The sequence below is a fragment of the Bos indicus genome, chromosome 3 (genome assembly GCF_029378745.1).
Source record: "Bos indicus isolate NIAB-ARS_2022 breed Sahiwal x Tharparkar chromosome 3, NIAB-ARS_B.indTharparkar_mat_pri_1.0, whole genome shotgun sequence".
Lineage (NCBI taxonomy): Eukaryota > Metazoa > Chordata > Mammalia > Artiodactyla > Bovidae > Bos > Bos indicus.
Genome location: NC_091762.1, coordinates 55,264,476 through 55,277,183, shown reverse-complemented (window position 1 = coordinate 55,277,183; position 12,708 = coordinate 55,264,476). Strand labels below are relative to the sequence as shown.

Below are 12,708 nucleotides of genomic sequence, written 5' to 3'. Positions count from 1 at the left end.
TTTTAGCCTTCTGGACTTCTGACCTCCAGAATGTAAGATAAAAAACTTGTGTTGTTTTAAGCCACTAAGTGTACGCAAGTGTTAGTTGCTCAGTCATGTCCAACTCTTTGTGACCCAATGGACTATAGCCTCTGTGCATGGAATTTTCCAGTCAAGAATACTGAGTGGGCTGCCATCTCCTACTCCAGGGAATTTTCCTGACCCAGGGATGGAATCCAGGTCTCCCACACTATGGGCAGATTCTTTACCACCTGAGTCATCATGGTGGTAATTTGGTACAGAGAACTAGGAAACCAATACAGTCATATAACATTAAAATGTTTAGATAGACCATAGTCTATTTAATCCATTGTCTATAGATGAACTATTCCCCATCTTCTGCAATGACCACGTACACATAGAGCTTCTTTGATCTGCAGAGAACAGCTATAAGGTAAGTGCTCAGAGGATACACTGCTGCTTCACAGAGCACACATACCTGAAATTTTGCTTGGGGCTGTCATATCCTCCAGAGAATTTGCAGCATTTTGCAATCCCCAGCAGCAATGTATGAGTGATTAAAGTTAAAATTTTTGTGTTAAAACCAAAACCATTCTTGATAGTAATGAGTATGTGCTTGCTTCTAAATTTCCAAATTATACTGGAAGGACATGAAGGAACTGAGCCAACTGAAAGTGAAAGAAAGTGAAGTTGCTCAGTCGTGTCCGACTCTGTGCGACCCCATGGACTATAGCCTACCAGGTTCATCCATCCATGGGATCTTCCAGGCAAGAGTACTGGAGTGGGTTGCCGTTTCCTTCTCCAGGAGATCTTCCTGACCCAGGGATTGAATGTGGGTCTCCCGCATTGTAGGCAGAGGCTTTACCATCTGAGCCACTAGGGAAGTCTGAGACAGAAGTACACAACATAAATATAACACCTCTGCCCAAAGACCATGGAGCAGCCCTAAATTACTGTAACACATACCTGTAAAGGGGTTGCACAAGTATAAACGGTGTTTTGCTGAACTGTCTGTAAATGTTTTATCAAATGTTTAGGACCAATGGACCAGCCAAGCTGCAAAAGGAAAAGATTTAAAAATGAATCTAATTGTACGTACCAGATCTGATAGAGTAGCTAAGCTTAACGCAATTATTAAATATATGCATTTCTAAAATGTTCACACTATGAAAGCTGTGTAGTCTTAGTAGTTAGAAACATTTCAACCTTGATCTTTTTGTGGAATAGTTTCCAACTGAAGTCACTAAATCCTGCCTTCAGAAGGCAAAGAGTGCTTGCAATCATTATTATCTACCCCTCCTTTGAATTTGCTATTTTTGATATTCTGAAAGTCTAATAACTGGTAACAAAGCTTCTTTGAATTAGATATAGATAAAAGTAACTTTCAACGAGGGCCTTAAGGGACTTTTCCACAATTTCATTCTCCAGGCTCATTTTTGATACTCCCTCCTTTGTAGCCAAGTTTAGGAGAAGTGAAACTGGAAGACAATCAAGTTTCAATTGGAACAACTGTGATTGTATTACATAATACAGTGGTTAAGTGCATGGATTCTAAACCTAGATTTCCTGCCCTGGGTGGAATTCAACTTTATTAGCAATGAAACCTTAGGCAAGTTACTTAGATTCTCTGTACTTCAGTTTTATTGTCTGTAAAACAGGAATAATAAATTATGCCCACCTTATAACATGGTTATGAGAATGAAAGGAATCAGTATGTGTAAATCTCTAGAACCTGGCACATAGTAAGTGTCAAAACATTCAGTTCAGTTCAGTTCAGTGCAGTTCAGTTACTCAGTCATGTCCAACTCTTTGCCACCCCATGAATCGCAGCACACCAGGCCTCCTTGTCCATTACCAACTCCCGGAGTTTACTCAAACTCATGTCCGTTGAGTTGGTGATGCCATCCAACCATCTCATCCTCTGTCGTTCTCTTTTCCTCCTGCTCTCAATCTTTCCCAGCATCAGGGTCTTTTCAAATGAGTCAGCTCTTTGCATCAGGTGGCCAAAGTATTGGAGTTTCAGCTTCAACATCAGTCCTTCCAATGAACACCCAGCACTGATCTGCTTTAGGATGGACTGGTTGGAGCTCCTTGCAGTCCAAGGGACTTTCAAGAGTCTTCTCCAACACCACAGTTCAAAGGCATCAATTCTTCAGCGATCAGCTTTATTTATAGTCCAACTCTCACATCCATACACGACTACTGGAAAAACCATAGCCTTGACTAGATGGACTTTTGTTGGCAAAGTAATGTCTCTGCTTTTAAATATACGGTCTACGTTGCTCATAACTTTCCTTCCAAGGAGTAAGCGTCTTTTAATTTCATGGCTGCAATCACCATCTGCAGTGATTTTGGAGTCCCCAAAAATAAAGTCTGACAGTTTCCCCATCTATTTGCCATGAAGTGATGGGACCGGATGCCATGATCTTCGTTTTCTGAATGTTGAACTTTAAGCCAACTTTTTCACTGTCCTTTTTCACTTTCATCAAGAGGCTCTTTAGTTCTTCTTCCCTTTCTGCCATAAGGGTGGTGTCATATGCATATCTGAGGTTATTGATATTTCTCCCAGAAATCTTGATTCCAGCTTGTGCTTTCCCCAGCCCAGCGTTTCTCATGATGTACTCTGCATAGAAGTTAAATAAGCAGGGTGACAATATACAGCCTTGATGTGCTCCTTTTCCTATTTGGAACCAGTCTGTTGTTCCATGTCCAGTTCTAACTGTTGCAGCCTGACCTGCATACAGGTTTCTCGAGGCAGGTCAGGTGGTCTGGTATTTCCATCTCTTTCAGAATTTTCCACAGTTTATTGTGATCCACACAGTTCAAAGGCTTTGGCATAGTCAACAAAGCAGAAATAGATCTTTTTCTGGAACTCTCTTGCTTTTTCAATGATCCAGCAGATGTTGTTAATTTGGTTTCTGGTTCCTCTGCCTTTTCTAAAACCAGCTTGAACACCTGGAAATTCACGGTTCACGTATTGCTGAAGTCTGGCTTGAAGAATTTTGAGCATTACTTTACTAGTATGTGAGATGAGTGCAATTGTGTGGTAGTTTGAGCATTCTTTGGCATTGCCTTTCTTTGGGATTAGAATGAAAACTGACCTTTTCCAGTCCTGTGGCCACTGCTGAGTTTTCCAAATTTGCTGACATATTGAGTGCAGCACTTTCACAGCATTATCTTTCGGGATTTGAAATAGCTCAACTGGGATTCCTGCCTCTTGCGAAAACTGACCTGCCTCTTACGAAACCTGTATGCAGGTCAGGAAGCAACAGTTAGAACTGGACACGGAACAACAGACTGGATCCAAATAGGAAAAGGAGTATGTCAAGGCTGTATATTGTCACCCTGCTTATTTAACTTATATGCAGAGTACAGCATAAGAAATGTTGGACTGGAAGAAGCACAAGCTGGAATCAAGATTGCCGGGACAAATATCAATAACCTCAGATATGCAGATAACACCACCCTTATGGCAGAAAGGGAAGAAGAACTAAAGAGCCTCTTGATGAAAGTGAAAAAGGAGAGTGAAAAAGTTGGTTTAAAGCTCAACATTCAGAAAACGAAGATCATGACATCTGGTCCCATCATTTCATGGCAAATAGATGGGGAAAGAGTGGAAACAGTGGCTGACTTTATTTTTTGGGCTCCAAAATCACAGCAGAGGTTGATTGTAGCCATGAAATTAAAAGATGCTTACTCCTTTGAAGGAAAATTATGACCAACCTAGACAGCATATTAAAAAGCAGAGACATTACTTTGTCAACAAGGGTCCCTCTAGTCAAGGCTTTGGTTTTTCCAGTGGTCATGTCTGTATATGAGAGTTGGACTCTAAAGAAAGCTGAGCACCGAAGAATTGATGCCTTTGAACTGTGGTACTGGAGAAGACTCTTGAAAGTCCCTTGGACTGCAAGGAGCTCCAGCCAGTCCATCCTAAAGCAGATCAGTGCTGGGTGTTCATTGGAAGGACTGATATTGAAGCTGAAACTCCAATACTTTGGCCACCTGATGAGAAGAGTTGACTCATTTGAAAAGACCCTGATGCTGGGAAAAATTGAGGGCAGGAGGAGAAGGGGACGACAGGATGAGATGGTTGGATGGCATCACCAACTCGATGGACATGGGTTTGGGTAGACTCTGGGAGTTGGTAATGGACAGCGAGGCTTGGCATGCTTCGGTTCATGGAGTCGCGAAGAGTCGGACATGACTGAGCCACTGAGCTGAACTGGGATTCCATCACTTCCACTAGCTTTGTTTGTAGTGATGCTTCCTAAGGCCCACTTGACTTCACATTCCAGGATGTCTGGCTCTAGGTGAGTGATCACACCATTGCGATTAACTGGGTCATAAAGATCTTTTTTGTACAGTTCTTCCCATTAGCTATTATTTTTTCTCCTTTTAATTAATATACAGTAATCCAAGCATTGCAAAGAAAAGAGTATCATCAGTTGGTTACTTATAAATAAGCAAATTACCCTATTTTTCTTACTTCAAAAGAATGATTACATGTCAAAAAGGATAAAAACATGAAAACTGAATAAGAAAGCAGATCAGTAAGTATAAAAACCTGTGTAAACTGAGTATTTATGCATTTACAACACAAAAAAAACTCTACAAGAAATAAGATACGTGCCTGTTTTCAAACAATTAAATTTTTCATCTTACCTTCCAGCCAGTTACACTGAAAGTCTTTCCAGCACTTCCTATGGTTATTGTTCTCTCCCACATACCTGGAAAAGTGGCTGAATAGCAAAAAAGCGGGGGAAAAGGTTAGTTAATTGCTTTATGATCCGTCTACACTCAGTATAATCTAATAACAAAAATGCCTTATAATATAGGCAGTATAGTTATTTCAATAGGTTTTTAAGAGATAATTTAGCTTTAACTGAAACTCAGCTGAAAATATTACCAAGCTTGAAAACATTTAAGTGGCAAATCATCTCCCAGGGCAGGAATGGTCAGAAGCTGCAGCTGGCAGCGCTCCGGGCCGGTTCAGTGCAGTGGTCATGGGAGCAACAGCACCCGGCTCTCAGTGTTAGTGGTAGCTGGCGGCCAGCACGATCGTTCTGTGGCACAGTTCTGGTTGTGGTTCCGGTAGTGTTTAGCTCACCTCTACTCTGTCCTTTTTCTGAGTCTGATTGCTACAGGATTCCTAAGGCAGTGGTTCTTAAAATACATTTCCCACTTAGCAAAATCAGTATCACTGGGGAAGTCATAAAAAAGGCAAATTCTTGGATCCTCAGAAACTCTGGGGAAGGCCCAGCAGTTCGCAGGCATGTGCAAGAATGAGGGTGTGTATTTTAGAAATAGCACACTGAGATGTAAATCCATGATGTATCTTGAAGTCATCTTCTCATAGCAAGTAAAGTGTCTACTAAGATATCAGGTAGCTAAAGAAAGTTCCAAAATGTAAACATATGCAATTTCAGCCTATCATGAAATATCCATCAATATTTATAAAGGTAGGAAAGCCATATAAATTGGAAGAGTTACCATTGTATTCTCTGTGAAACCCAAAAAGAAATCCCAAAAGGACAAATTAGAAAAATATTTAGAGGGTCTATTCGAAGACAGAATATTCTAAGATATATCCTCTCAAGTTTTGAGACATTTCTATTCTTCCAAAATATTCCAAAGGACATGGCATGTTTTACTTTCCTATTTGACCACAGAAATATCTAAACTATGTATAAGGCAGAGTATCAGTCCCTTTAAAGTAATAATAAATATCCCAAATCAGGAACATCTATTATTAAGAACAACACTTAGAAATAAATTCTTTGAAAATAAGAATTACCCAAACTAATACAAACCTAGCATGTTCTAACAATAAGTTAAACATGAAGTCAATAAAAACTATGTACACATCAAATGTAGGTTACATTCACAAAATATCAAAACTAATTAAAGTATTTAAAAGCTAAGTATTTTCTTGATGGCTATTTTGGCCATATAAAACTGAATCTTTTTGCTTTTTCTTTCAAGGAGTAAGATGATCAGCTAAATAATTTATGAGAAATTCTATACTAATTTTCCAAATATCAAGGGGTTAGTATATAAATACCAATGTATTAGTATAATCTCTTCCAGAACAGAGGTTTCTTTTGTTGAATGTAATGTCATTTTACTGAAAACTGGAGACACCATTTGAGTCAAGAATGTGACCCAGTATGAACAAATTCTACAATTCCAATTAAAAGACTCCTAAGTAATTTAAAACCTGGCGAATGAAATGGCAACCCACTCCAATATTCTTTCCTGGAAAATCCCAGGGACAGAAGAGCCTGGCGGGCTACAGTCTACGGGGTTGCAAAAGAGACATGACTTAGTGACTAAACACACAGACGCACAAGTAATTTAAGAACATCTAGATAATCATGCCCTCTCTGTCTCAGAGATTTGGGGAGCTACAGAAGTTAAACAGAGTAGATGACCACAACACTGCATGTGCATATAGCAACAAAGAAAAAAAAAGTCTTTACAGATCGGATGATTTAGAAAAACCGTATCTAGTTTGAGTACTGGTAAGTTTAGCCTGCAGTTACACATGAAAGGCAACTGGTCTTTGCACTTCTCATGTATGACCCACCCTCCTTAAATCAACCACAGCAGCTATAACAGTTATTCACAGGTGACTTAGGCTTCAATAGAAGTCAGATAAAGATTAAGACATGATGAAGAGTGCAAGCTACACCTGGGAAAACTGTCTCTGTGACATGAAGCTGATGCTAGTTTCATGATGTGTGGCCAGAATCTTATTGTATTAAAGAGCTACTATTGCACTGTGCAAATTGATGGAATAGCCATTTCGTATCTTTCAGGTAACAAAGTCCATCGTATTTAACAGAATACGTTTTCACATGTTTGTACTCTCTAAATAATGAAATAGAATGAATAATGAAATGAATAATAATGATAATGAAACAGAAATGAATAATGAATTCATTTTTTTCTTGTTTTAACATCCTGAGTTGTTACAACTAAAAAATCTGAGTTAAAAATATATGTCTTGATATCTTTAGCAAATAATATCATTTACACTTTTACCATAAAGTATTTATAAGGTTTAAACAAGAAGTTTCAAGATGATTTAAAGCAATATTTTGAAAAGAATATTGCTAAACTGAGTTAAATAAAATTTAAAAGCTTTGAGTTATTGCATAGACATGAACATTTGTAAAATGTACAAAATGTTAAGCATAAAATTATATTTATTCATTAGATAGATGCCTCTTCCTCTCTCTACTTGTAAAAAATTATCAAAAATGAAATTGTCCATGTTGGTTTGATTTTCAACTGGGGAGTAGTTAATGACCTGAGACAGAGATTATCAAAAAGATGTGGGGAGGTGAACTCTGATGCAATTTTGACAAATAACAAAATGGGCTGTGCTAAGATACCACACCTTACAAATTTCTGGCCCTCTTCTTTGTTTATACATTCTCCCTTAGAAGATACATTGTCTTCCATGTGTTCCACTATCAACAAAATTTTGGTGACTTTCAAAAATGAATCCCTTCACAATTTGATCCTGACAATCAGGCCTATAATTCTACTTGTCTGTAAACATCTCCTCCTCTATGTCTCAAAGACACTGAAACTTAGCATGAGAAGCAGGAATTTCCTTTGCTCAGCTCTTCCCACAGACCTGTCTCCTTCCATTTCCATCCCTGATTAAGGCCTCATCACTGCTGAGTGGTCCAGGCTAGAGATCTCAGAATCATACTTGCTTGCCTTCCCACCTTCAAATGCTATATTCTGTGCCCTACAGTTTATACTTCTAAACAACCCCAGCATATGATCTCCATTGCCAGGGGATCGGACTTAAAATCCTCACCTGCAGCTCATTCTTACCTTTATAAAACAAATCCAATACAGAACCAATTACCCTGCCTCATCACACCTCGTCATTGCCTGTTGCAGCTGTTCTCAAAGTACGCTCACTGGTACCTTGATGATCAAATTAATTATTGAGTTTTTTTAATAGAGCTTGAAAAAAATTGATTTTAAGTTTTCCACAAAATTTTCTTTAGCACTTCAAACTGCTACTGGTTATCTCAGTGGTAAAGAACCAGCCTGCCAGCGCAAGAGACATGGATTTGATCCTTGGGTTGAGAAGATCCCTTGGAGAAGGAAATGGCAACCCACTCCAGTGTTCTTGCCTGGAAAATCCCATGGACAGAGGATTCTGGTGGGCTATAGCCCATGGGGTCACAAAAAGAGAGTTGGACATGACTTAGTAACTAAAACAACAACTGGTTATCTGATGGTGAATGCTGCCAATAGTGAAACAAATGAGCATCAGGAAATGAACAATAATGGCAAAAATCAGAAAGACTCAGATGTATTTATTTCAGTAATACTTTGTTACAGGCGAATACACACAGATTTGTGATTTTTATATTGACTTCTAATTACTAAATTTCTGTTAAGAAAATTACCTCTATGAACACTGTGACTTCATGATACTCTATCACTAAAATATAATAAAAGTTTAAGAACCATTGGCCCCACCTCAATGAAATTTAAATTCTTTATATTTATATATAAAGTCCTTCAGAATCACCCTACTTTTCCATTCTCATTTGTGCCAGTTACTACAACACACTCTTATAAGCCAGTTAAGTATATCTTGATCTTTCATGCCATCTCACCTTAGTACACAAGTTTATCTGAGAAGACTTTTCTTTCTACTTCTCTGACTAATTCCATCTTTTGCCCACTTTGTTGATCTCCTCTGTGTCTCCACAGCAGCTTGTAATTTACCACAGATAATTATGATGTGTGCAACAACTATTTATGTATAAATACACTAATTTTAAAATTTATTGGTTCCTGCCAGTGATATTATTCTTCCCTCACCCTTTCATACTTCCTATTCATTTTATTCAACAATTATTTTCTGATTGTCTGCCATGCACAAGACCCTATTCTGGGAACTGATGATTCAGAAGAGATCAAAACATTTAAAAATTCCTACCTCCTTGCAGGTTAGAAGTAAAAATATATAGATCCTGATATTTGTTATACAGGAAAACACAGGACAGAAGGGTTTTCCTGGTAGTTCAGTAGTTAAAAATCTGCCTTGCAATGCAGGGGACATGGGTTCGATCCCAGGTCCAGGAAGATCCCACATGCCTCAGAGCAACTAAGCCTGTGTGCCACAACTACTGAGTCTGCATTCTACAGCCTTGTCCTGCAACAAAAGAAGCCACTGCAATGAGAAGTCCGAAGACCGCAATGAAGAGTAGCCCTGACTCCCCGTAACTAGAGAAAGCCTGAGTGCAGCAACAAAGACCCATCACAGCCAAAAAAAATAAAACAAAACAACAGGAAAAGGACAAAGAAAATGCACAGAGGTTTAAATCTTAAATGTGTGGTCATAAAATCTGAAAACTGAATAAATACCCCAGGGAGGTGACACTGAGTCGTTTGGGTATCTGAGGGAAAACTGTTTCCAAGTATAGGAAGGGAAAGTGCAAAGACCCAAAGATTGAAGCACAGTTATAACCCTATAGGTGATATAAGTTTGGATCACCCCAGAAGACACCATGGTATCTGTGACATGGCCTGGGTGTGTGTGTGTGTGTGTACACTCAGTCACTTCAGTCATGTCCAACTCTTTGTGACCCTATAGATCATAGCCCACCAGGCTCCTTTGTCCACAAGATTCGCCCTCCTCCAGAGGATCTTCCTGACCCAGGAATTGAACCCACGTTTCCTGCATTGCAGGCAGATTCTTTACCATTGAGCCACTGGGGAAGCCTGAGATGTAGTAGTAATGGTGAAATCCATTGCAGCAATACCTTACTGTCACAGCAATTTCTTTCCGGTTCATCTGGCATTTCAGCATTTCCCTTAGTAGGGACAGGCCAGTTCAGGAATAAGTAAATTCCCTATGTCTTATATACAAAGTAATAGTTAGATTATTGGGGAAAAAAAAAAAAAGCTAAGAATGAAGGCAAAAGTACTACTTCTCTGGTTTCCTAGTTGTATACTGTGATCTAAAACCTTGTCTCCTAAGTTTGTACTGCTTGTCCTTCAACCTGTTCATAAATCCACTCAAACATCATTCATTCAAGTCCCGTTTTTAAGTGCTCACAGACATCTACCCATTACAAAGACTATTCTAAAGCTGTTCTGGGATTCTTTCCAGATACTCCACATGTGTGCAAACACATTTAGATTTGTGACTCTACGTAATAATTGGTACCTATTTTAAAATGCTTATTTCCAGTATATACAAGCCATTCATAAACCTCATCACTGATGCAGAGTGTGTCATATTTGATGCAAAGGTCGGCAATTACTTGGAGTTCCTCTTTGGTATACACCTACACATATGAAAGGAAACAAAAGAGCAGAGCCAATTATTCAACGTGTGAGAGAATGATGGATCAGAAGATGCATAAAGAGTTCAAAGACTCACCTTGCCAAGGGGGTTATGCGGAGTATTTAGTATTATAGCTTTGGTTTTGGAATTAAATTTGCTTGCCAGTTCTTGAGGATCTAAGGTCCAGTCAGAACTAGAGCATTTTTTCCCATCAACAGGTTTCTAAGCATGAAGAATGAAGATGTGATTTAATCAGTTAATTCATGTTTGCTGTATTATAAATAAATAACCTAATAAGGAAAAAAAAGTAGAGAAAGGCATGGCAAAGGTAACTTAATAGATAACTAACAAAGAAAAGAAACAAAAATAACTAAGATTTACTTCTGCCTTAAGAGCCCAACAGGACTTGAGTCCCATGCTCATACCTGTTAAATGGAAACATGAACTCTGTCAACATTAACAGCTGTAAAAGTGCCTAAATTCCTTCAGAGGAGCCAGCTATATGGTTACGGTTAACACGTCTGATTATGGTTAACACGTCTGATTCTATAAGGCTAATAGAAGATTCTGTGATTCACCCTAGTGTGTTACTTATTTTAATAAGATTTTTTAACAAGATTTTTTAAACTATACTGTATTGCTAAAGATAAAAGTAGAGTAAAAAAACCAAAACACTTCATTCAGAATTGAGTAAGTATTTATTGAATACGCAGCACACACCCTAGGATTCCCAGGGGGTTCAATGGTAAAGAATCAGCCTGCCAAGCAGCAAACCCGAATTCAATCCCTGAGTCAGGAAAATCCCCTGGAGGAGGAAATGGCAACCCACTCCACTATTCTTGCCTGAAAAATCCCATGGAGAGGAGCCTGGAGGGCTACCATCTGTGGGGTCACAGAGTCAGCCATGACTTAATGATTACCAGCACATACCCTGCACTGTTAGTTACTGGGGACTAGAGCTATAAAAGTGAGTCAGAAATGGTCTCTGACCTGGTGGTGCTCAGTCAGTAGGGGAGATACATAACCACAAAAAATACTATTACATACAAGGTAGAAGCTGTTAGATACATGGCAAACATATGATGAAGTAATAAAAATCCCCCCTTAAATAGCTGTTACCTTCAGTCATGGTAGAGATATACAGTAAATCACAAAATGTAATCAAAGTAGAAACTTTATTGACAACAAAGTAATAGGCATTTTCAAAACTTTTTAAAAAACGTAAATCATAGGGGCAGACTTACACATCTCAGGGGAACAAAAACAGGTGTTGCTCCAGCCATTCTCACCATGGACTCATAGCAGTCAAAGAAAGGCACTATCACTATGACCTGGAATCAAACCAAATAACGAATCAATCAATAATTAATCCATTTAACAAATACGGAGAAGGCAATGGCACCCCATTCTAGTACTCTTGCCTGGAAAATCCCATGGACGGAGGAGCCTGGTAGGCTCCAGTCCAGGGGGTCGCTAAGAGTCGGGCACGACTGAGTGACTTCAGTTTCACTTTTCACTTCCATGCATTGGAGAAGGAAATGGCAGCCCACTCCAGTGTTTTTGCCTGGAGAATCCCAGGGACGGGGGAGCCTGGTGGGCTGTCATCTATGGGGTCGCACAGAGTCGGACACGACTGAAGCGACTTAGCAGCAGCAGCAGCAGTGTACATACTATGTGTGAAGCACTATACAACATGCTGAGATGCAGCAGTGTACTTTGTCTTCACACACCTGAGTGAAAAAGACCTTGGGAACAAACTTGTCAGGAGCCTTAATTGGACCCCTTGATTTCCTAGGGAGCTCTGTGGATAGGCTTGCAGTGGTACCCTTCAAATCGTATGCAAAATTTTCTACATGCATAGGTTTATTTTTCTGGGAAAAGGGTCCATAGCTCTCATTACATTCTCAAAGGGATGATCTAGCCAAAAACAGTGAGTTTAAATTTCAAATTAGAAAATAAACAATCAGCAGCACAGCAAGACCAGAAGGAAAGAGAGCACTGCAGGGATTCTCTCTGTTATGGTGTAGTAATTTCTAAGTATCGTCCTGAGAGAAGAACAGGGAAGCCTGGCGTGCAACAGTACATGGGGTCACAAAGAGCTGGACATGATTGCGCGACTGAACAACAACAACAAAGACATTTCTTTTTCAAAAACATCACCAAACAGAGAGAGAATGCAAGAAGACAGGATGCTACCGTTAATGTCTGATACCCACAATTTTCCTCCAGGTGACTTATATCTGGATTCTTTTTCCTAGCTCCTTTGCTCCTACAAGGTCCTGTAGGCTACTACAGGCTCTCTCAATCTACTCATGGCCTGTCTCTCAGGTCAGTGGGCCAGACTAACCTGTCCAGTTGGTATCTCTTCTGCAATATGC

At 39.3% G+C, this 12,708-nt stretch overlaps 1 protein-coding gene across 6 annotated transcripts in view; it reads right to left on the bottom strand.

Annotated features, from left to right (window-relative positions):
- The window catches only part of KYAT3 (kynurenine aminotransferase 3), a 60,162-nt gene that overhangs the window by 14,981 nt on the left and 32,473 nt on the right, over positions 1-12,708 (bottom strand). For all 6 annotated transcript variants that reach the window (XR_011564111.1, XM_019957140.2, XM_070780122.1 and 3 more), the window contains 5 exons: positions 11,575-11,661; positions 10,427-10,552; positions 10,211-10,331; positions 4,663-4,739; positions 967-1,056 (listed from right to left, as the gene is read on the bottom strand). Coding sequence is in view for 5 of the 6 variants with exons in the window: in XM_019957140.2 (XP_019812699.2) it covers positions 967-1,056; positions 4,663-4,739; positions 10,211-10,331; positions 10,427-10,552; positions 11,575-11,661 (501 nt within the window). In the remaining variant the exon portion in view is untranslated. The remainder of the gene's footprint in view (positions 1-966; positions 1,057-4,662; positions 4,740-10,210; positions 10,332-10,426; positions 10,553-11,574; positions 11,662-12,708) is intronic.